Here is a 23,945-nt window from a genome sequence, read left to right as displayed (position 1 = left end):
GTTTCGGAGGGTAACTGTTGGTCATGATGGTATAAGCCACTCAGACGCCTTCAGATGGAGGGCAGTTACTTTTTGTTCTTTTATTTCTCGGAAAGCAAACAGTATTTAAAAAAAAAAAAAAGGTTCATTCCAAAAAGAAACAGTGGCAGTCACTGTCCGAGCTGTGGTAATCTGAGCTACCTGAGGGGTGCAGAGAGATGTAAGGTGCTAGGCTAGGGAGTGTTTGGCCTGGTTTGGCCTCCTCTCCCCTCAGCTCCAGGTCTCTGTGGCTTGGCCTTGTGGGCAGCATTCAGAACCAATCCTGACACTGCTGTCACTTTAAGTCACACCCTTGAGTTCCAGCCCTTTCTTACTATGACCCATCCTGGACCTCTGTGGCCTCTTCAGTGATACGAGGATGGTTGTGTATCCCAGGGGGGTCCTTGCCTCTGGTTTTGCAGTTAAGCTATGTCATGTTTCTCCCTGTGAAACCTTCCATGGGTCCCAACGGCCAGCTACACCAATTACCAGTATATGTCCCCTCCAGCCTGGCCTCACCCCTCAGTGGAGTATGCCCGGGGATTATGAACTTGAAGATGTCTCTTGTTCCAGCCGACCAATAGATCAGGACACGTGTGTTACACAGGGATCGAGTGGGGACCCTCTCAAAGCTGATACTCCTATTTCAGAGTCCCCACAAGAGTATCTGTCTGGCTCTGTCCTGCAGGTGCCAAGTAGGGTGGCCAGGAACTGTGTGGGAGGGGCCCGGGCTTCCTTTGGTCGCTGGCTTTGTGCCTAAGGCCTGGCAGAGGCTAGGTTCTAAGTGTCCTTGGAGATTAATTGGTTCTCTCTTTCTCTCCCTGTGTCTGTCTCCTGCCCCACGTCCTTTCCAGGGGGGCTTTCTCTGTGGTCCGACGCTGTGTCAAGCTCTGCACCGGCCATGAGTATGCAGCTAAGATCATTAACACCAAGAAGCTGTCGGCTAGAGGTAGGACATGGGGGGGGATTGTGTGTGGGTGTGTGGAGGCGCTGTCTCAGCCTTTTGGGATGATGGTGAGGGATCAGGAATGCCAGTGCCTTCAAGATGGATCTGGCTGAGTGGACGTCGGGGGAGTTTACCCTCAGATGCCTCACAACTTTCAATCTCTGATTTGGGGGTTCCCTCGTAGCCTCTCCTCCTTCCCAAGCCTGCAGGGTCTCCGTCCCAGACCTGAAGAGAAGTTCTCACGTTGGCGAGGCACTGGGGGACTAGGTGATATTTCCCTAAAAATGATGGCCAAGGAAAAGCAGTGGGTGGCCAATGGCAAGGCTACTCTTGGCGTCCACGTTAGTGGAGTTCCTGCCCTGGCTCACCCGGAGTGTCTCAGATGGTTTCTTAACTGAGTCTTCTGAGCTGGGAACACCATTGCCTGCCCCAAGGAAGCCTCTGCAGGCTGTCAGGTATAGCGGTGCTGGCTGGGCGGGCCACCCAGACAGACAAAGGCAGGGCCTGCGTGGGGGTAGGGCACATCATTTCAGGCAAGGTGGTTATCCGAAGCCACTGTCTGATGATTTTCTGGGGATGGGTCTAGATGTGAGTGGGGTTCATGGATCTGCACAGGGATCTGGATAGAGTCCCTAAGTACTGTGGAGGCCTTGGGGGTGGCGAGTGGGTGGCTGCCAAGGTGAGATGGCACCACTCTCCTTCCCCTCTTCCTCCTCCTCCCCATCCTCCCCCTCCTCCTCCCCCCTTTCCTCCTCCTCCTCTCCCTCCCATCCATCCTCAGACCGTGCAGCCAGAGTGAGCTTCCAGATTAAAATCCGAGCTAGCAGAGGGCCAAGGAGCCCTGACCGCTCTCATCCTGACTGGTAGATGCTTTGAAGCTGAATTACGATGGAGGCAGGGTCTCATCCAGTGGGCACGTTGAGGGTGTGACCTGCTTTGCTGACTGCAGGGTCTACAATTTACAATCTGGCAACTCACAGGTCACATAGCTGACCCCACTCCTGTAACTTATCAGGATATGTGTGAGCACGTTTGAGCACCTGCTGTTTACCAGACCACGGGGGCGCTCATATGTGTTTCTTCTTGGGAGTGTTCTCTGAACCTAAGACGGTGATCCTCCAGGCCCAGGGTGCTTCTGTACCAGCCTGTCTTCATCCGCATCTCTGAGAAGTACTGGGCCCGGTCAGTTCCCATGTTGGCCCTCTGTCCCCAACGGTCAGGGGGAATGATATGCAGAAACCTTGCAGGAACGGAGGACGTGGTCTCGTCTGTTCCTAGATAGGGAGCTGCACTGGGTGGGAGAAAGTCTTCATGGGCTAGATGTGGGCCACCTACTGTCAATGGGTCTTCGCGCTGTCCTGAACTATGATTCAGGACCTGGGCTAGGAGCTCGGTTCTTCTCTGACCAGACACAGAACTAGCGTGGAGCTCTCCATGCTCGAAGCCAGCCCAGGCCCAGTGTGAGGTCAGTTCCTATGGGCCTCCAGGCAATACCCCTGAGGCCTCCACACTCCCTCCTGTGAGAGATCACAAAGGAGATGAGGTTCATGGTTCAAAGCACATTAGGTGTGTGTGTGCACACGTATGTCTCTGTCTCTGTGCGGTATGAGTGCGCACGAGTCTGTGTTTGTCTGCGTGTGTCACACTGCTGGTGATACTGTTGGAGGAAACGCCCACAGACGGCTTACTGTGTACACCGATGCTCCGTACTCCCCATCTTCGTGCTCCCCCACTGCCATCAGTGTTGGTTGGTATGCACACAGGTGTGAAACATTCCTGGCATCATAAGGCGGTGGCACACGGGCCTCACGTACCCAGGAGGTGCCTGAGCACCTTCTGTGTCAGCCTCGCTTCCTTATGTTGTCACCATCCCTAGACATCTCCAGCTTTTGCCACATTGGTATTTTATCCCACCTGTGTCTCTCGCTGCCACGAGGGCTGCCCTGTTCTCGGGGGTATCTGGGAGACAGGTTGCTTCCCACCGTTGGAGTGTTCTTTCAAACCAAGGCTGCTCTTCTTCTAGCTCTGGTGCTAGGTCCTGGCCGTGCCAGCAGACTCCCTGGAATCCTGGCCAAGCCAGTTGCTCAGTAAAAGCTGCACACGTTACGTTCGGCAAACCGTGCTGCCTTCCCCAACAACTTAACCGTGTAAAACCCAATCCAGATGTGTTGACCTAAGTGACCAGAATCCAGAATACTTTGCTTATTCTTTTGCTTCTCTGTCCACCGCTGACCCTCAGAAGCCCTGCTGACCTTGACCTTGGCCTCATCCCAAGGCAATATAGATGTAAGGATCAAGCCCGTCCGGGCTAGCAAACCTCTTCGGCTGTATGACCTCACGGGCCAGCTCAGTGGGCACCTTTCTTCAGAGCTGGAGAATCTGTGTCACCTCCTCACTGCCAGTCACCGCTGCGCCAAGGAGGAAGAAGTTGGTACCGAATCCAGAAAGAGATGAGACCTCCCAGTAAATGACAGTGCTCCGAGTCACACGCCCTGTACCAAAGGCCTCACCTCAACGCTCAGACTTTCAAATTTAATACTTAGTTAAATAGAGAATTGTGAGGCATTCAGTCTGTGAATAATTAGAGATTATTAAGCTACTCTTAACAAAAGCAGCTAAGGGAAAATCAATTGAGTGAGGTAGAGAGATCATTGCACACATGAGTCTTAGAAACATTGTTTGCTGTTACTCCCCACCACCACCACCACCAGTCACACAAAACAGCTGCTCCTTTGGGGGTGGCTTTGTTGTCCCTGTGGACACCCTGTGCGGAGGTAAGCCGCAGCTACGGAAGCCTGCGCAAAGGTCAAGCCTGGTTAGTGGCTGTGCACGGGAGGATGGTGTGAACGGAGGGAAAGCCTGTGCCTCAGGTCTGCTGTGGGAAGTTGAGGGTGTCCTCATCATGGTCCCCATTGCTGCTGACTCACCCTTAAGACAACTCGGACTTACCAGGTACAGAGGAGGCGACAGTCTTATAGACGCCGAGAGATCTCAGACCCACAGCTGGTAGGGAGAAGAACCCAGCTGGGGCAGGCAGTGGGCTCACAGTGGGGATCAGATGTCCCAGGTTGGGGCTCATGTCACTGATAGGCCTGCCATCACATGTGGGCGGCTCTCACAGATGAGGATCCAAGCTCAGCAAATTCCTTGCGCCCTCAGGCCCGTGCCCAGCTAGCCCTGCCCTGCATGCCTGGCACCTGGCCTCCTAAAGGCTCACATGGTGTCTTCTGCATTGGGAGACGCACCCTGCCTGATACTAAGAGGAAGAAGCTGTCCTGATGTATCAGGGTCCTGGGGTGCAGCTGGAGGGAGGTCTACATCGTCTCAGAAACCTGCCTGCGATGTGTGTGGGCCTAGGGTCCACATGTGAGGTGGCTGCTGTGACTGACAGGGTGCCTTTCTTGGCCTCACTACCCACAACCCCATACACCCCCTACCCAAGGGATGCACATGCAGAACCTACAGAACTGGGTTAATAGAGTCGGGCCGCTGCAGTGCACAGCAGCCTGAGCCTGTGCCTCAGGCAGTGCCCTCTCCTCCTGGAGACCCTCCCCTCCTTCCTTTCCAGCTCCCTGGCCAAAACCACAACCCTTCCACCTCCTTCGGTTGGAACCCAGGGGCGTTCCCTAGGGACTTGGTGTGTGGAATGGCTTCCCTTGGGCACTCCTTCCCTACTGCCAGGGTCTGCCTGTCACTGTTTTGTTCTGTCTCCCAGACTTGGGCTTATGGGGTGTGGGGGAACAGGTGAAGAGCCCTGGAAGAGAAAATCCTCATCCTCAGGGTCAGCCACCCTGAACGAGGGATCCAGACGGAGTTGCCAGATTCCACATTTGATAAATAGGGTGTTTTTTTTTTTTTTTATCTTTTAACTGATAAACAGGTTTAGTAATATTATTATAAACAGATAAAAGATTACATAACCATGCTCCATATTACATTCTTATACTTAAAAAATTACTTTTGAAGTCTGTCTGAAACTTAAACTTACCTGGGCATCCTGTGTTTGATCTGGTGGTGTGGACAGGGCTGGGGAAGACAGTTCATAAACTCGGTTGGTTTAGTCCAAGCTTCTGACAAATCCAGACCCACAGAAAAGCCTGAAGTGGACAGACAGGTCATGGCTGAGGAACCCTGACCCTTTGTGCTCTCACCTGTGAAACGGGGACAGATGAGGCTCTTCCTGCTGACTGGTTGTAGAGTGTGGCTGCTGGTGTGAAGGGTTGTAAAGACATCGGTCAGACTGCTGGTGGGAACAATCCCAAAGACTGGGATCAGTGTGGTTGGAAGTGGCTGCCAAGAGCTGTGCTTTGGAGCCCCTTAGACCATGGCATACACAGTGCCCACCCCTGGGTTGAGGTGGATGAGGGAGATATGATAGTCTTCATCTAGGGCCCAAGTCATCAGGGAAGCCCTCTCTCCTTGAGCCCGTCTCTCCTAGGGTCATTTGTTGCTCGATTCCCATGCAGGGTGCTCACCACCTTGCAGGGCTGAGGCTGGGGTTTGAGCCTCATCAGCTGGTTGGCATCATGAGAGGTTTCTGAGGACGGCCTGTAGGAAGGGAGTTACTAGAAACTGGGTTCTGGGCCCTCCTGCCTCAGCCTTCTGTAAAATGGGTGAAATTGTCTTAGGGTAGCCTGGATTTTCTATCTCTAACATCCCTCAAATCTGGAGGAATCCTGCCCAACACCTACCACCACCACAGAAGGTGTACGCAGGGTCGAAGGGGTCCATGGCCCACACTGTGGACCTGTTTTTGAGGCCTGGCTTTAAGCATAATTCAGGAGCTGATCTCTCCTTGCTTTGGCTCTGGCCCATCCCAGTAGGGAAAGGGATGTCCCATGGCTGCACTGGTTATGTGGTAGGCACTTAAGGAATTGATTGTCCTGGAGAGATGGCTACGTGGCTAAGATCACTGTCACTGGCTGCTCTTCCAGAGGACCTGGATTTGATTCTAAGCGACTACATGGTGACTCATAATTCCATCTGTAATTCCAGTTCCAGGGGACCTGATACCTTCCTCTGGCTTCTCTGGGCACCGGGAACACAGGTGCATAGACATCATTTGGGAAAACTACTCATGCACGTAATAAAATAAAAATTTAAATTTTAAAAAGAAATGGGCTTTGAGGAGAGAATTGTGCGGATTGAACTGGGGGTACCTAGCTCGTGGTGGAATATGGAAAAATGAGAGAGCAGGTCCTAAGACACCTCTGTCATGCTGGCCAGGTGGACATTTTGAAGAACTGGAATCCTCATGGGAGCCAGCTTCAGAGAGGAGAATCCAGAAGATATCCCTTCACTCTGCAGGGGCCTCTGTCCCCGGAGGCCAGGAGCTCTGGGCCACAGGGTGCTTCCGTGTCTTAGTGTCACCAAGGCGAGCTGCGGCCCTAGGTCTGATGTGAAATAGTTGATTTGTAGCTCGGAGGGAGGCTGGAGACCTGGCAGGCCCAGGCTTCTTATGAGGAGAGGATGTTTCCCAGAGTGGGAAACAGACACCAAAGAAGATGAAATTTCTTTCGAGGCCAGTTCCTCTCCTTGAGCTCCCTTGGGAGTTGGGATGCTGGAAACCGGCCTCAGCTGACTGGAGATGCTTGTATATCAGGCCTCTTTGGCTGCAAGGACATGATAGGACTTCTCCACATGGTTTATGTGGCCGGCTCGGGGTAGAGTGCAGAAGGGCAATGAATAGTGTGCATTACATAAGTGGGCTGGAGTTATATGAACTCATTTGCTAGGTCCCTCCCCACTTATGTCTTTAGCAGCTAGAAGTGCTTCCTAGTCTCATGAGAGCAGGTCTCAGGCCACATTGGGTCCTAGGTGTCCAGTCTGGGATGCTTGAAGATCTGGGCAATAGTTGCAGTCTCTGGAAAATGCAAGAATGTGGTAGGTACAGTTGGGAGGCCACCATGCCAGGATCTGTGGCAGGAATGTATCCCGAAGCCTTGAGGCTGCTGTGACGTAACGAGTAGGGCCACAGTGAGTGAGTCTTCGAGAAGCCACTGACCCCAAGAGCTTTTGCTCCTTGTCCCATGACCATGTGACATGAGGCTTGGTCTCCAGCACAAAGCACCAGCTTGCCCACTGTCACTGGAGGACTCTTTGATGGTATCTGAAGAGGTGGGCTGCTCTGGGACCTGCGTGGGGAGAGACATCACTCCAGGTCTAGACTGATGGCCCCAGAGCTGGGAGAGGGGACAGCTGGTCAGACCAAGGCCTGTGTAAGGACAGTGATTGGTCAACAGCTGACAAAGCTTCGAGACCTCAAGAGTCTAGGCTCCTCACTTTGGTCCCTTCCTGTTCACAGCCAGGGATGTAGAAGTTCTGTCCCAGGGCAGTGGGCATGACCAGCACAATGGCCGACACTGGTCAGGTGAGATGCATACAAGCTGCAATCACGTATACTCAGAGACCATGGAAGAGCATGAGTGCAGGGCCCCAGGCTGCTCTCTGAGCCCCGTGAATCAGCAGGCTTGGGCAAGGCAGGGTGTGTGATAGCCCGGAGAGGTGACCCAGGTGCTGCGGGAGGATGTTTGCATAATTCTGTGGTTTGCAAGAATGAACAAGAGCTGTGCCCTCTCCTGGTGGGGGGCGGAGATGGAGAGCGTCACTGCCCTATCCCTAGAGACGGAGCGGGGGAGGGGGGCACATGGTTGAGCATGTGAGGACTTCCCTAGTTTCTCTGTTATGGCTGTACACGGCACTGACCCCAATTTTAGGCCTCACCCTACAACTTTGCCAGCTTAGCAGGGAGAGCAGGGATACCAAGCAACAACTCTGCTTCGAAGCAGAGCTGCAACCACGGGTGGACAGACGGTTCTCATTTCTGAAGAGGGCCCCGGGAGTGGAACATCAGCTGAAGGGCAAGGGGACCCTGTGGAGGGAAGATAGTGCCCTTACCATGTAGCCCCAAGGTGACTACACTGTAACCCATATGCCCAGACCTCAGAATGCCAGCCATCCCTGACTAATTGGGAAATAGTTCTCAGGCCCTCCACCCCGGAGTGGGTGGCAATTCTGAGGGACAACTGTACGCTGCACGCAGGTGGCCAGGGTCCCTTGGGAGCCCTGCTTCCCTTCTTGATGCCAGTGGGGTGGCAGGCAGCTGTGGGACACGCTCACAGATGCCTCTCCTCATGGTGGCTGCTGGCTGATGCTGTCAGGTTAATTGCTGGTTGCCTTGATGCTTTCTTAAAACAAAACATGTACAGAAAGCCACAGTGAGAGCCACCTCTTTCCACTTCTCTGGCCTGCCATCTTCAAGCTTCGAGTGTGGGCCTGACTGAAAATCCCTGCCGTCTCTGGTCCTGGGGGATAAGCAGGAGTCCATGTCCTCCTCCAGACCCATCTCATTGTCACTTCCACTGTCGGGTGCCTGCTAACTCCCATGATGCCCTTGGAGAGCACCCTAGGAGAGCTCCTACAGGAAAGAATGGGAGAGCTCTCCCGGGTCACCCCAAGTCGAGCAGACAGAAGCCTTTCCCCTGAGGGGCTGTGTAGGAGTCTTTGCTCACCCACAAGAGCCACTTGTCTTTCGTAAGGAATAGTTAGTCTCTGCCCCGATCCACTTTCAGCCTCTTCATCAGCTGTGCCCCCAAGATTGGGTGGGTAGGCAGGCCCCACTGCAAGCCTGCAGTGGACTGACCAGAGAGGGCCCGGGGTTGGTTCATCTCCATGTGAACTAGCCTGGGGAATGTGGGCAAAACTCTACGCAGGCTGGATTTCACCTGGGTGACATCCTTCCTTCAAAAACCACTCCCGACCCAATTCAAGACTCCTTGTCTTTGAACCAATCCAAGCTTGGAGCTTTGAGGCCTCCCTACTGGCCCTGGGCTAGCTTGTACCAGTCCTTAGATTTGAACTCACTTCTGCTGCTTTTCTGTATCCACCCAGGTCTGCAGGTCTGGTGAAGCTACAGCCAGCAGGGTATCCCACAATCTCCAGGCTGGCAGCTCGCCGCCACAAAGACTTGGCAATTGGCTTCCTTAGCATGCATGGCCCTTGGGAGTGCGAAATCCTGATATTTAACGTCCAGGTGGAGAGGACCTGGGACGGAAGTGTGTGGTTACCGGGCTGGGCTGGAGCCCTGGGTGTTCTGTGATGCGGTTGTTCTGAGCTCTCTGAGACATAAGATGGCTGACTCCCAGGCTGTCCAGGATGCATGTGGCTGAGAGAGATGAGAAAGAACAGGACCCTGGGGCTGAGACAGTTCCCTTGGGACTGGTCTTTCCACATGCTGAGGTCAAGGCAGCGGGGCCTTGATCCCACTGCAGTTGGTCTCGCCAGCTAGGCTGTGCCCAGCTCTCTAAGTGACTAGGGTGAGATTCAGACTGGATGGAGAGCCCTTCTCTGTGGTGGCCTTTGTTGCTTTTGAATAGGTCCAGCAATGGTGGATGTAGCATCCCTTTGCATGGGGAGAGTCTGAGACACCCCCCCCCCCAGAGGACCTTGTATGGAGCTGCAGTTCCCTGGACACCCAGCAGAAGCCTTATTGGTAAGGCTGTGTCCCTCTGGGGAAGGACAGAAACCTCTGACGTGCCCTGGCCATCAGGAACCTCCAGCGATCCCTCATCCAGTATCCCTACAGCCACCCCAGGCAGCACAGGCAGACTGACATCTGCCTCAGTCAGTGATGCCAGCTTTAGGCTCATGCGCCGGGAAGCTTATTTAGCCTGAGGAAGCAGAGTCCAGGAAGCCATGGCCAGCCCTTCCCAGTCTCCTGACAAGGGTGATTCGAGCTGGGACCCACTGCTGTCCCCACTGGCTGGATCCATGTCCCTAGGCCCTTCCTGCTTGGAGTGCATATCTCTGAGGGTCCCTACAGAATGGAGAGGTTCTCAGTTATCACTGGCAACCTCCCTGGGGTAAGGGATAATGGCCCCCTGACGAGTGAGGAGAGCCCCCTGAACCTGCCTGCATCAGGCACGGGTGTGCTCTCTACACACTTCAGTGTTCTGTCAAGCACAGTCCTTTGGCACCAGGCGTCATCATTGTTCCCATCATGCAAATGAGGGCCAACAAAGGAGTGTCACTTATCCCAAGCATACTGCACAGTGGGACTCCAGCTCTGGGTCCTGGAATTGCAGAGGCTCAGGACCACAGAAACAGGGAGTGAGAGAAGGGAGCCCTCCTGTGTAATTGGGCCTCACATCTTCCTCTTCTTGCCCCTCCTCTGTCCCACCCAGTGTCCTCCCATGACAGCCTGCAGCTGGCAGGGCTGGGTGCCACCCACGCCCCTCCTGTCCCCTGCTTGTTGGCTCCTCTTGCTTGCCACCCCCCCCCGCTATGAGTCACCTCTGCCAGGGAGCAGGTGGGGGGGCATGAGGGTGGCAAACCGGGGGAGGGGAAGGTAATTGGAGTGGGCAGAGAATCTCTGCCTTCTTATCTCTAGAAAAAGGGACAGGAAATGATAGCCACTTGCCGGGATTGACTACAAAATGTCACTCCAACTTGTCCTGTGAGGCCTTACTGCCCTGGCTTCCAGGTGCTGAGTCCCCAGAGCCACACCCTAAGTGTCCTTGGGATCAAAGGTAGGCTATCCCTCCTGTCCCCAGCCACCAGCTTGCTACCTCTGCCTCTTGGGCATTTTTGGAATTAAACAGGTTATCACCTGTAACACGCACAGATGGTGCCTGTCGTGTGGCAGATGCTTCGGAAGGACATGTCACATGCTGTGGCCTAACTGCCAGCACCTTGGGGCAGGCCCTGCTCCGGTCATCTGCAAGGTGACGGACACTAGCCCTGTCACCTATATATAGTATAGAATACTTCCATTCTGCTTCCTGAATCCTGAGAGCGTCGTGCGAGTGCCCAAAACCTGTAGAAGAAATAGTCCCTGGGCCTGCAAGTCATAAACTCTCCTACCCAGGGACAGCACAAGCAGTTTGCATTGGCCCAGTTTCCGCACGCCGGTCATTCAGACGGTCTGGGGTCTTACGGTGGGTTTTCATGGGGGAGGAAGGAAGAGTCCCTCTGGACCCTTGCTGCTTTGCCTGTACCTCTGCCTCAGCCTTTGCAAGCAGACAGATTCTTCAGAACATGGAAGCCGTAGGCTGCAGAGGATGCAGGCCAAGCCTTTGTCACAGCTTGGAGAAAGGGCCTTGGCTTTGAGGCTGAACTGGGTCACCTGCTCTGCTGGTGCCGGGGAGCATCCTGTGTGGGGGAAGTGGGCTGCCTCACCCTGCTTGAGTCACTCAGCATGGGGGTGAGGGCTCTGTCAGAGCTGCTTCTCCGGTCCCTTGATGGCCTGGACCTTGCGGGTGCCCAGCGCTGGGCTCCACACTGAGCTCAGGGGACACCTGAGGTTTGTGTCTGGCAGAGTAGACAACCTAGCCAGTCAGGCCTGCACACTGAGATCATGGCAGAATCACCTAGGAAAGCTTCCAGGCCCCGGCATCCCCGGGGGCGGCATCTCGGGACACTGCACTATCATTAGAATTCAGGCAGGCGGGTGGATAATTGCAGGCTCCGCTTTAGTAAAAATTTTGAGTAAAATTGTGTTGGGTATTTTTTTGTTTTGTTATTTTCTGATAAGTACTTTTATGGGAGTGTGGATGAATGCTGTACTCTTATCTGAGGGGTGTTCCTCTGCGAGTAGGAAAAAATAGCACGTCTTTTGCCTGAGCTTCCTTAACCAGCCCCCTGGGTTAGCAGGTGTGGTGTGGTGTGTGTGTGTGTGTGTGTGTGTGTGTGTGTGTGTGTGTGTGTGTGTGTGTGTGTGCGCACATGTGTGCCGCCGCCAAAGTAAATAAGCCAGCTTATATACAGCCCCTGTGTGCCCCTTTCTTGTTTGGGGTGCAAATTCTCACCACATTTGAGCTCCTAACATGGGAGCTGTCTCTGAGATTCCAAATAGACAGACACACACACACACACACACACACACACACACACACACACACACTTCACCCCCAGCCACACCTGTTTCTTCATCAGGCACCTCATAGCGGGGCTTGGGCATTTTTTCCAAGAGGAGCCCAGTGCTTGCTGGGGTGGGTGATGATCTTGTAGGAATAGGGAGGCCTGGGCTTCTGGTGACACAGTGGGTGAGGCCTGAGTCTGAGGAGGTGGGAAAGCCTCTTTGGGTTTGTTCCAAGGACATGTCTGTTGTAGGCGTAAAGGTACAAGTGTGTTTCCACAGTAGGCTGTATCCCAGACCACACTGCCCGCCTCGGGCATCTGACCGCAGACAAGACTCAACCAGGTCTGCCTTCCCGCAGGCGGACAGTGTGCCCCAGCACTGGGGCTAGGGACCCAAAGACTAGCTTTCACACCCCTACACTGCCTTTTTAAATGGCTGGCTGCCTGCATTCTTCCTTTTCTGTTGGTCCTAGGGACTTCCCTTGGTGAGGAAGGCACCCCTCTGAGGTTTGGATTGGCATATTCATTATGGGCTCGCCATTCTGGGAGGGGCTCAGCACTCAGCAAGAGGTAGGGGCTCTAAATGCCGCCTCCGCCCCCTCCCCGGTCTGCCCCCCTCAGTCTTGGCAGGGAGGCAGCTGCTGTCCTTAGTGCTGAAAAGCATGCTTTCCCCAAAATATAATCTCTCTCTCTCTCTCTCTCTCTCTCTCTCTCTCTCTCTCTCTCTCTCTCTCACACACACACACACACACACACACACACACACACACTCACGCATGCACATCAGCAGCACTAGTTGGGAAGACAGAGTGCAGAGCTGGGTGAGAGCTGCCCTGATTTCCCCTCTGGCTGTGGCCAAGTGCAGCCCTGTGTTCTACACAGGGGGGTTTGGGGGATGGGGGGTTCTTCTGCTATGTCTATCAGCTTTTGAAAGCTTCCTGGCACCTTTTTTTTAGAATATAGAAACTCTACCTTGTAAGTTGCTCCTTCTTTGGGGGGGGGGGCCTTAGAAAAGGTCTGCCGCAGGAACAGTCAGGACTGCTGGCCCTGCCAGGAGACGGTGGGTGTTCAACAAGTGACCTACCAGTCAGCCTTTGAGAACTCAGTGTCCAGATGCGCCATGGCTGGATATCTTGGAGCAGCTACCTTTGGCCTCTGAGGACACATGCCTGCTGCCAGCTGGCAAACACATCGGTGTGTAGACCCCACTACTGCCCAGAAGTGGAATTAGAAAGAACAGTGATTCAGCCAGTGGGCCACTAACAGACTTCCCGTTCTTTGCATTGTTGGAGGCTCTCGGGCCAGAGTTACGCTTCTCGACGCTGCCTCCTGTTTGTCTCTGTCCCGGGCACAGTTGTTTATAGCCCTAGGTACCCACAGCCTTCCTCTTCCGCCAGGTGCGTGCTCCTGATAGCCAATTGTTTGGTGGCTGCCCCACATCGGGGACCTATCCCGATGTGGCAGCCGTGAGTCCCCGGTGCTCAGACACGAGATGATACCTTGCCATTTTCTGTTGTCAGATCACCAGAAGCTGGAGAGGGAGGCTCGGATCTGCCGCCTGCTGAAGCATTCCAACATTGGTGAGCACCCAGAGGACGGTAGAGTGGGTGGTTTGGTGAATGCCTACAGAGAAATTTAGAACTTAGAACCGGGACCAGTGAGCTGTCCAAGCGTCACACATGCTGTGGTGTCCAGAGTCAGGACTGCTGACCCTGCCAGTAGGAAACGGGGATTCTAACAGGAGCCTGTCAGCCCCATCTGCCCATCAGCCTAGATGGGAGCCAAGACAGGCTAGTCACAGGATTCTGCCTTCCCTTCCAAGCCTTGGTCCCCAGAAGGCACAGCTGCTCTGCCAGTCAGGCTCCTTCCGAAAGCCCAGACAAATGTTCCAGGAGCTGCAGGGACCAAGGTTGTGCTGACCTGGAAAGTTGGCTCAGATGTCCCTGGTCACTCAGTCCTTCCCTGGTAGCCATGACAGCTATTACAAGACCCTTGCTATACACATACCCACAGACGTGCTTGTTCCTCCCTCTAGAACTGAGGGAGAGTATGGAAACTCAGCTCTTACCCATGCTGGGGGGCAACTGGAGACACCTTGGGTGTGGCTGCAGATTCAGGGCTGACTGACCTCAGAGGCGCCGGGATTTATCAGGGGGTTCATGGTCTCTTCCCTACAAAGTTTCAATCTTGCCAGGACACAGTCCAGCAATCTGTTTTAAAGGGGTCCCCAGGGACTGCATGGAATGGCCGGATTGGGAGCCTGGCTTCTACATCCCTTTCCAGAGCAGGAGCTAAGGTAGAGAGGGAAGGCTAATCTGCTCTGGGGACCTGGCTCCCAAGTGCTGGAGATCCTCGGCTGGCCACCGGCCCAGACTGAGAGCTGGATGGGGAAAAATATATCCTTCATTTCTGAGGCTGGATCTCAGCCACCAGTTGGTAGTCGGTTTTTTGTTTTTCAAGACAACATCTCGCTATGTAGTCTTGGCTGGCCCTGAACTTGCTGGGTAGGCCACGCTGTCCTTGAACTCAGAGAGGTCTACCTGCCTCTGTCTCTCAGGTGCTGGGATTAAAAGTGTGCACCACTGCACCCAGCATAGAGCCTTATCCTCTTGATAGGCCAGTGCCTGGGCCTGCCCTGGAGAGCTGACTTAGGAAGTCTGGATCGGCCCAGGAACCTGGATCCCAGCAGTGTCTTTAGGGTTGCTAGGCCATGCTACTTGGTACCTGCAACTGAGTACGGAGAGCCTGATGCCTCACACTGAGCCCTGCACCTCTTCTTGGAGATCACGGGAGATGGCACCCCGACTCAACCCCACCAGTACCTCTAAGCCCTTGCTTACCTACTCCTGACTGGGCAGCAACATGAGTTGTACCTCATTCTGCCTGTGTTTTCGTGAACTGCCTTATTTGGACGAGTGGATGCCCAGATGTGTGTTGGGTTATTTCATTTAGTTCTTCAATAAGATCTCTGTCTCCCAGGAGCCTGATGGGGTTCCCGATGGGTTCTGGCTTGGCTCTGGCTTCCTGTGTGGACTTGGGGGAAGGGGACCACTAGACGTCCTCATTTCAGTCAGGTTAGAGAACCCAGTCAGGCCCAAACCCAGAACATTCCAGAAGGCAGACCTGAGACTATGAGGCTCCAATGGAACCCTCTCTGAAGATCCAGGGGCCCTCTGAGGAGGAGGGGGGACTATTAGAGTTACTCCTAGCCTGCCTTTACTCCGCTCCCCTTAGCCCCACTTCTACACAGAAAGCTCTCCACAGGTCACCCTGGGACTGTCAGTGAGTCAGGGGACAGGTAGGGAAGTAGCTCTGGGTGGGAGTTCAGTCCAGAAGCAGCCTGTGGCCGGCTGATGAGGGGACACACACACACACACACACACACACACACACACACACACACACACACACCAACACCCCCCCACGCCCCCACCCCCGATTGTGGAGATGTTTCTGCCCTTCTCTCAGGACCCGGTAGGGTGAGTTGAGATGACTCACAAAATAAAAAACTCCCCCTAGGGGACGCAGCATCAACTACAACATTTCTTCTTTTCAGAGGCCTGAACCACATCCCACTCAGACGCTCTGAGCCGACTTTACTAGTGGACACAAACATCCCCGTTTTCATAGTGTTTTCACAAGTGTGGTATCCATCCGGGCTGCAGAGCAAACAACCTCAAAGTCTTCACCAACCAGCCTGGGGCTGTCTGTGCTCTCTCGAGCAACCCAGCTGGCTGGCGGGCCCTCACAAGCTTGTGGGACCCTCTGCAAAGCGCCCGTGTGTGTCCCTGTTTGAAAGTTATTAGGAGTTTCACACCAGGGCTGGAGGGCTGGCTCAGAACTTAAGAACGCTTGCTGCTCTGCAGGGGACCCGAGTTGGGTCCCCAACACCCACGTAGCAGTGCACATCCACCTAATAACTCCAATTCCAGGGAATCCAGTGCCCTTCCCTGGCCTCTGTGAGCACTAAGTAAATACTTGGCAGGCATAGATACATGCAGGCAAAGCACTTGGAAATCATTTTCTAAAGGATTTAATTTTAAAAATTAATAATTTAAAAAAGGGTTACAAAGCAGCAGCAGCAGCAGCAGCAGCAGCAGCAGCAGCAGCAGAAACAGGGCTGGAACTATGCAGGCTCCTCTCCAACTGCAGGCCTAGCATCCGGCCTTGCCTAGGGCAATGGCGGATACAGCCAGTCTGTGTCTTCTACCCAGGGCTTGACTGGAGCCTTGGAATTAATTTCCAAGGTGGTTCCTTCTACGATCTCAGTTCCTCTTCCGTAAGTTCTGCCCCAGAGCCATGTAAGCATTGTTGTGAATGACAATAGGGTCCTCCAAAGCCAGTGATGAGAGAAGAGAAAGAGAGAGAGAGAGAGAGAACACTTTAGTGTCCATTGCCGTGAGATAATCAACGAATAAGGAGAAATGTGTTTTAGCTCACTGTTACAGAGATGTCAGTCCAGGGACTGGGGAAGTGGTTCAGTGGATAAAGTGCTTCTCTATCGCAAGAGCCTGAGGCTCAGATCCCCAGCACCCATGTAAATGCCAAGCAGGCATAGTGCCTGCCTGCAAGCCCAGTCCAGAGCAAGCTGGCTGGCTGAAGCAGTGAATTCTGGGTTCAAGTGTGAACTCATGAATAAGGCCGAGAGTAATTGAGGAAGACACCCGGTGTCAACCTCTGACCTCCACATGCACCCACACACGTACACGTGCACCCACATGTGTGAAAATGCATCCACACATGGTCAAAGTCCATACCCATGCACACCTATGCAAAATAAGCAACAGTCCATGATTTCTTGTCCTGGTTGCTTTGGGCCTTTGGTAGGAGAAAATGTTGGAGGGGACCTGTTCACCTCAGATGTGGCAGCCAGGGAGCAAAAGAAGAGAGGATGGGGGTCCCCACCTATCTACCTTCCTTACCAGGCCTCACCCTTTAAGTAATCCATCTCTCAGTAATGCCATGTGCTGGAATGGAGCCTTTGACATGTGGGCCTTTGGGAGACACTTCCAAACCTAATATGCAGAGACAAAACAGAGAAATAGAGACAAGTATGAGGAACAGCAACAAAGGCAGAGAAAGAGAGAAAAATGAAGGCCAGGTTGCCTTTCAGAAGTCTGACAAAGCAATACCCAACAGTGTTCCTGGGTAGATGCACAGTCTGATGGCATTGATGTCCGACAGTGTTCCTGGGTAGATGCACAGTCTGATGGCATTGATGTCTGACAGTGTTCCTGGGTAGATGCACAGTCTGATGGCATTGACGTCCGACAGTGTTCCTGGGTAGATGCACAGTCTGATGGCATTGACGTCATCTACAGTGCAGTGGGCCCACTGCCTATAGCCAAGACCTTTTGCTCTTTCCCATCAGCCTACCCTCACTAAACATCTCCCTGTTCTCCTCTCCCCATCCCTGGACCCAACATTTTGCCTCTGTGTCTGTGACTGACCAATCTCAAAGCCTCATAGAACCAGAGCTGAGCCATACGTTGTCTGTCCTTCCATGGCTGTCTGTCCTTCCATGACTGGCTTATTTCCCTGAGTGTTGAGGTCTCTTTCTCCCTCCTCCTCCTCATCTTCTTCCTCCTCCTCTTCCTCTTCCTCCTCCTCTTCATTTCCTCCTCATCCTCTTCATCTTCCTCCTCCTCTTTTTCTTCCTCCTTCTCTTCCTCCTCCTCTTTTTCTTCCTCTTCATCTTCCTCCTCATCTTCTTCCTCCTCCTCTTCCTCTTCCTCCTCCTCCTCTTCATCTTCCTCCTCGTCCTCTTCATCTTCCTCCTCTTCTTTTTCTTCCTCCTTCTCTTCCTCCTCCTCTTTTTCTTCCTCTTCATCTTCCTCCTCCTCTTCCTCTTCTTCCTCCTCCTCCTTTTCCCCTTCCTCCTCCTCTTCTCCTTCTTCCTCCTCTTCCTCCTCCTCTTCTTCCCCTTCCCCATCACCTTCTCCCTTCTTTCTCCTTTCTTCTTCTTTCTTCTTCTTGAGACAGGGTTTCCCTTTGTATCCTACAGAACTCTCTCTCTGTAGACCAGGCTGGCCTTGAACTCAGAGATCTGCCTCTGCCTCCCAAGTGCTGGAATTAAAGACACGCATCACCACACCCAGCTAGAACTTCTTCCTTTTGAAGACTGAATGATATTCTGCTTGTCTATCCATCTCTTGATGGACACATGGGGCTGCTTCCACCTCTAGGCCATTGTGACTGGTGCTTCTCTGATGGGGTACACAGGCTAAGTCCCTGCCTTCTGAGTATACTCCTGGGGGCAGCTTTGCGAATCCTGTTTAACCCTCTGAGGAACGATGTGCCTTCTGATGATCCAGTTTGCATGGTACCTGTCCTACGTATAGAAGCCCACAGCCAGGGTAATCGGCTCCCATGGAGGAGATGCACCATAGGGTTTGGGATGCGTTTGCAGCCACCATGATGAGCATCTGAAGCTGGGAACCTGGTTCCGACCTGCTGAGCTATTTCATTGTGAACGATGCTTATGACTTTACCCAGGACCAGCAATAAAACCAATCCCTCAACTCCCAGATGCCGGCTCCCTAGCATCTAGGGCCTAGCCAGGTGTTTGCTCTAGGATGGACCAGTCTCCTTCAGAGTGAAAGAGAGGGCTGGACCAGTGCAGCACCCCTGGGTGCTGGGGAGAGGGAGAGAGGGGGATCTGATTGGGGCTCTTGCCCCAATTTGCTTGCGAACCCTGTTTAACCTTCTTGCAAACAAGAAGCTTTGCCCGGATACCCCTCTTGGGAAGAGGCCTAACTCACTCAGGCTGTCACCCCGGTCTTTGGACTCTAGGTGTTCTGGTGTCAGGCCAAGTAGAAGAGAGTCACAAAGCAAAACTGGCAGGAATATGTTCACAGGTCCTAGGGGCTTGGGTTGTGGGGGTGGTGGTAGTGGTGGTATTCTGGTGTGGGGAAGGGGTTCCTCTGGGTTGTCTGGAAGAAGGTGACTGAACAGAAGAACCTATGTGATCTTGGACCCTATGCCACCCAAGAGAGGGTCCCCAGGTGAAGGGGCTTCCAGATTCGGTTGTAACCGTCAAGTTAGTTTCTGCGTGATATTTATCCTTGAGCACAAACAGTGTGTGGGCCTCACCTGGATGTGTCCCTGAGCCCAGCAACATCCCCAGGGAGGCGCCAGAATTCACTATTCAGCACATGCTTATACATGCTTGCCCTTTTTTTGTGCCAGGAGAGGCAGTCCAGGTTGGGTCCCTTGCACAAGCTCCAGCCAGGACTTCTGAGAGCTGGCCCACTGTTGACATCACATGCTTGACCTGCAGCAGCAGGACCCCCCCAAGTCTTCTCATGTTTGGGTGCTCCAAGCTTCTTTGCTCTCAGAAGCTGTCAGTCCAGCTTGACTTGGGAGTCTGACCCCTTGAGCCCTGCTGAGCAGAAGGGAAAGGGTCCCCAACAGAGAAGTCCCAGAGCAGAACAGGAAGAGGGACACGGCCATGTCCTGAGTTCCTCTCCCCTGGGAGACTCAGGTGGGTAGGTTGACTCTGGGTGAGGTTTGCTGCTGCCCACCCGACCCAGACCCTCCTGGGTGGTCTGACAAGAAGCTATGGTGGACCTACCCACCACCACAGAGGTGGTGACAAAGTGCCATTTACTTTGTGTTCTTAAATAGATTCTTTCACGTTTCTGTCATGTTTTCCTTAGCCTTTTCCGTGAATTCGCAAGTCTAATGTGCTGGTTAAAGTTACTTTGACGCCATTAGAATAAGCACCTGTGTTAAAAATGGCGCCTACATACCCGCTACCTTAATTCCACGTAAAGCAGAACCCCATGGTTCCTTCTGTGGGAGGAAACTGAGTCTTAGAAAGAAGATGGGACACATCTCTTTGGTCAAGATGAGCCAAGTCTCTTTGGTCTCTAGGTAGGTGGCTGAGGACAGGCAGCCCCCAGCAGTCGTTCCTGGAGGCCCTGAGGGGCAACGGGATAACCCCAAGGACCAGCTAGGCCTTCTTGGAGCATTGCCCTCAGGGATGGATGGAAGAAGGTCCCCCTGGGACTGCTGGGAGCCTTCTCTGCTCAGAATGACATGTCCCAGTGTGGTGGCAGCTGGACTGTCTCAGACAGGCCGCCCTATAGCCCCGCCACTAGGAAGGAGAGTGTGCTCTGGTCCAGCCTCAGGGGTTTTGTTGGAAGGTCCTAGAAGGAGGCTGCCAGCAGGCACCAGGGACTCGTCTTGACGTATGGAGACACAGACTCATGGACAGAGTGGAGGCCCAGGTAGCGAGAGAGCGTCTAGGGGGCCAAGTAGAACAAACTTGTCCTCACTCAGAGGCTCTGATAGCCCAGAGAAATAACCAGATGTGGGTCCCAGAGGATGGGTTGGGTAAGCTGAGGGAAGCTATGCGACTGAGCTTAGAACCAGGAAATGGAGGAGAAACGTAAGACCCTACCTCCATAATGGCTACCTCTAGGCCACTGTCATGGGCTTCAGAAAACACCCCAGGTCCCTAAGTGGCCTCAGACTCTGAACCTCAGTCATCTGGTGTTTATTATACTACGGTGACAACAGTGACAGACAGGGCTGTGGCTCAGCAGGGAGCACTCACTACCTCACATAGGAACACAGCTCACAGCACCCTACGAACAGAACAGGGGATTCTTCCATTTTATAGAGCTGCACACTGGGCTCAGGTAAGTGGGGGGGGATCCCTCCCAATCCACACGTCTACTTTGGCGGCCACAGCGGGTGCCTGGGGCCTGGTGTGCTAAAGGTGAAAGGCATCATGGGGTTAAGGTGTCCGGAACCAAGTGGGGGCGTGGGACAGATCAGAGTTCCTAGGCATAAGGATACTATCAGGATGGTGCCTGGGAAGACCGGTGCCAAGAGGAAGGGTGCCGGCAGCCAGCTAGAAACTAGGACAGAGGGAGGGTGCCAGGAGCAGGAGTTGTGTGGGTTGTTTCTGCCTGAGGTCCCGGAGTCCTGTGGGACCAGGGAGAAGGTGGCTGCTCTTCACCCTCCAGCCTCGTGGCCCAGTCTTGGGTGGTGGAAGGCAGCAAGGTGGAACTTAAGATCCCAAGAGCACAGGGCCAGGGCTAGCACAGGCACACACCGGAGCCAGACCCCAGCTCCCATAGCCTCATGCACCCCTTGTGGGCCTTGTGCCCTCGCCTGGTTCATCGGCCTCTCTGCTGAAGCCCCTGGTTAGTGAGCTGATCGAGCCAACACATGCAAGGCACTTGGAGCAGCCCCGGCATGCAGGGGATGCTGTTCTAGCAAAGGGCAGGATCCGCATGCGGGAAAGCAGGGCCCAGAGTGACTCATTCCTAGAAAATCCTTCCTGCTTGGTGCAGAGTGTAGCTCCAGGCCGAGACCTGGCAGCTCCCCCATGCCATCGCCATCAGAGTTCCTCATTCCTGAGAGCCCATCGGCCTCAGCCCAGTCCAGGCAGGCACTGGATAGAAGTTCAGCAACTGGTGTGGAAATAGGCCAGAGAGAGGAAGACTGTTAGATCCCACTGGCCAAGAGGGAGTCAGAAGTCAAGGTCTGAGCCTCTGAAAGCTACCATACCTGGGCTCTGTCCTGCTGAGGATAGTCCAGAGTGGAAAATAGGTCTGTTTCCTGCAGAAACCTCTCCCATGACGACACAGCTCCTGTGAGGGGAAATAGGAGAGCAGAAAGGGGCCAACAGAGGGGCAAAGTGCTGCCTAGAGCTCCATGGTGCTCCCTCCGGACTCTGTGGTGCTCCCTCTGGACTCTGTTGTGCTCCCTCCGGACTCTGTGGTGCTCCCTCTGACTCAGCAGTGCTCCCTCTGGCTCAGCATGCAGCACTTCAAGCCAGCTCGTATCTTCCCCCAGCCCGAGGCAGCCTCCTTATCTTGGGGGAGACCCTGTGGGCTACAGAGCTTGCAGCACTGGTGCTGTGTGGGCCCCGTCAGGGTGGAGGTGGGCAGTAGGGAATATCCTGGGCTACCTCCTGCTCCTCATGACTTCTCTGTCCCCGCAGTACGCCTCCATGACAGCATCTCTGAAGAGGGCTTCCACTACCTGGTCTTCGACCTGTAAGTGCCAGATCCAGGGACCCTCACCTTCCTTCACTCCCAGCATGGGGCCCGCAGCCTCCTCAGGTTCAGGAGCAAGCCTGTCCCCACATCAGGACTCTCCTTAAGTGCACTTCTGCAGGGGGTTACCTCATCCCCAGCCATATCCAGCCTAGCCGGCGCTGATTTGGCTATGCACGGGTTTTTACCCACAGTCTGAATCTGACATGCTGAGGACGTCCTCCATGCAGAAAGCTGGTAGGCTGGGGCAGTAGAGGGAAGACCACAGAGAGCAGCCAGTGTCCATTCACCTCCCTCCCTCCTGAGGCCTGCCATGCTGCGTTGGCATGAGCATGCACGTTGATGAGCATGGGTGGAAGGATGAGTGTGCACGCGTGTGTGTGACAGCACCTGGGCTTAGAGCAAGCGCAGAGATGCTCTGCGTCAAGTCCGTGAGTGAACGGGCATGTCTGTCTTATAAGTGTGACTGGTGTGTTTTGGGGATTCAGGCCTCCGTGTGTGTGTGTATGTGTGTGTGTGTGTGTGTGTGTGTGTGTGTGTGTGTGTGTGTGCCCGCACGCATATGTGAGTGTGTTTGCATGAGTGTGTGTGCAGTAGCTGAGTGAGAAGGCGTTCAGGGCCAACTCCGCCTCTCACTTCCTGCCGGATTTAGAAGCGATGATCTCATCTCCCTTACTCTTGACAGCTCCTGCTAAGAAGCACTATATTTAGCTGTCTGTGAATCAGGGCTGCTTCAGGACCCTGGGCTGGGTGGGGCCCAGGGGCTTTGGCCTGTCCAGGCGGCCTTCAGACTGCACATCCAGGGAAGCCTGGCTCTGGTACTGTTACTATGGTTACCTCATGCCCTCTGGCTACCCTTGAGCAACAGGCTGAATGGGAACCGGAAGAAGCTTCCTAGGGCCACCTCTCAGCTCTTCCTCCTGCAAATGACAGATGTCCAGGCTGTTGGGCTTGCAGGCTTCAGCGTTCTCCGCCTTGTAGTATCTTCGGGTGTTGAGAGAGGCTGCCCCTGCATGGAATTTGTTTATTTCTCAGCTACCTCTGTGTGTCCCACAAGACCGTGCCTAGAATCATCAGCTACAGAACAGGTGATGACTGCTTAGACATCAGTCCTATGACCTGAGGTAGGGCAGGCTCACTTTCCCCATGTGTGCCTCAGAATCACTTTCACCACCCTCTCTTCTCCAGAAACAGAGGCCTGTGGGCTGAGGGTGGTCATGCCCAGGGCCTCTGATGGCCAACGGATGGCTGTACTTGTTTTAAGGGCTGAGAAGGAAAGAGAGTGGGTGGGGTCAGGGCTGGATGTGTTTATGTGTAGGTATGACACATTTATCTCTCAGACCTCCCAACATATGCCAGGCAGACAGCTGCAGGGAGAGACTGAGGAGGTGGTCTGGACAGAAGGCCTCCCATACCTCCAGAGCCTCCAGGGTTGCAGGTTCTGAGGTGATTAGCACCCCAGCAGCCCTCAAGGCCTTGTCAGTTGGGAGCTGACAGGATTTGGGAGATGACCAGTACACACCAGGCCTAAGCATGCAAGTTACAGAGCAGGGCTCCCAACAGTGACCCCACATCTCCCACAGCAGCCATCTGAGAAGAGGCCCAGCTCCCTGCCCCATGACTCTGGACCAAGAGATGACCCTGGTGTCCGCACACCGACATGCAAGTACCTGACACATGCAGTTACTCAGGGAAGCTGGCCCTGGCACCCCCAAGGGCATCCTTTGAACTCTAGCTCCGTACCAAGATGCACTGCCTTATGCCGTTTTCTCTGCCCAGACTTGAGTTCTCAAAGCCTGGGTCGAGAACTTTCTTTTGTGCTGAGACTCAAGCTATCAATCACACAGCACTGGGGATGACAGCCCCTTACCTGGGCTCCTGCTGGATCTGACTCTCCTGGTCCATGTGTGCAAACCACACATTCAGTGTTGCTATTTCCGCTTTTGCCATTGGCATTTGATGGAAGAAGACAGAGACAGAGAACAGGAGAGCGTGTAGGCAGATAAACTACCAATGTTGTCTATGGTCTCTTGGGGACAGGGATTCAAGTATTTCAAGACCTCAGCCCACCCTGGAGGCCAGATCCAGGAACTAAATCCCTTGTTTGATGC

General features: G+C 53.9%; 1 protein-coding gene across 5 annotated transcripts in view; it reads left to right on the top strand.

Moving 5' to 3' along the window:
• The window catches only part of Camk2b (calcium/calmodulin dependent protein kinase II beta), an 87,458-nt gene that overhangs the window by 35,235 nt on the left and 28,278 nt on the right, over nt 1-23,945 (top strand). For all 5 annotated transcript variants that reach the window (XM_032916977.1, XM_032916976.1, XM_032916974.1 and 2 more), the window contains exons 2-4: nt 873-967; nt 13,342-13,401; nt 21,780-21,834. In XM_032916977.1, coding sequence (XP_032772868.1) covers nt 873-967; nt 13,342-13,401; nt 21,780-21,834 — 210 coding nt within the window. The remainder of the gene's footprint in view (nt 1-872; nt 968-13,341; nt 13,402-21,779; nt 21,835-23,945) is intronic.

This window comes from Rattus rattus, chromosome 11 (assembly GCF_011064425.1).
Source record: "Rattus rattus isolate New Zealand chromosome 11, Rrattus_CSIRO_v1, whole genome shotgun sequence".
Taxonomy (NCBI): domain Eukaryota; kingdom Metazoa; phylum Chordata; class Mammalia; order Rodentia; family Muridae; genus Rattus; species Rattus rattus.
The sequence above is the reverse complement of the archived record's forward strand: the minus strand, read 5'-3'. Positions and strand labels throughout refer to the sequence as shown.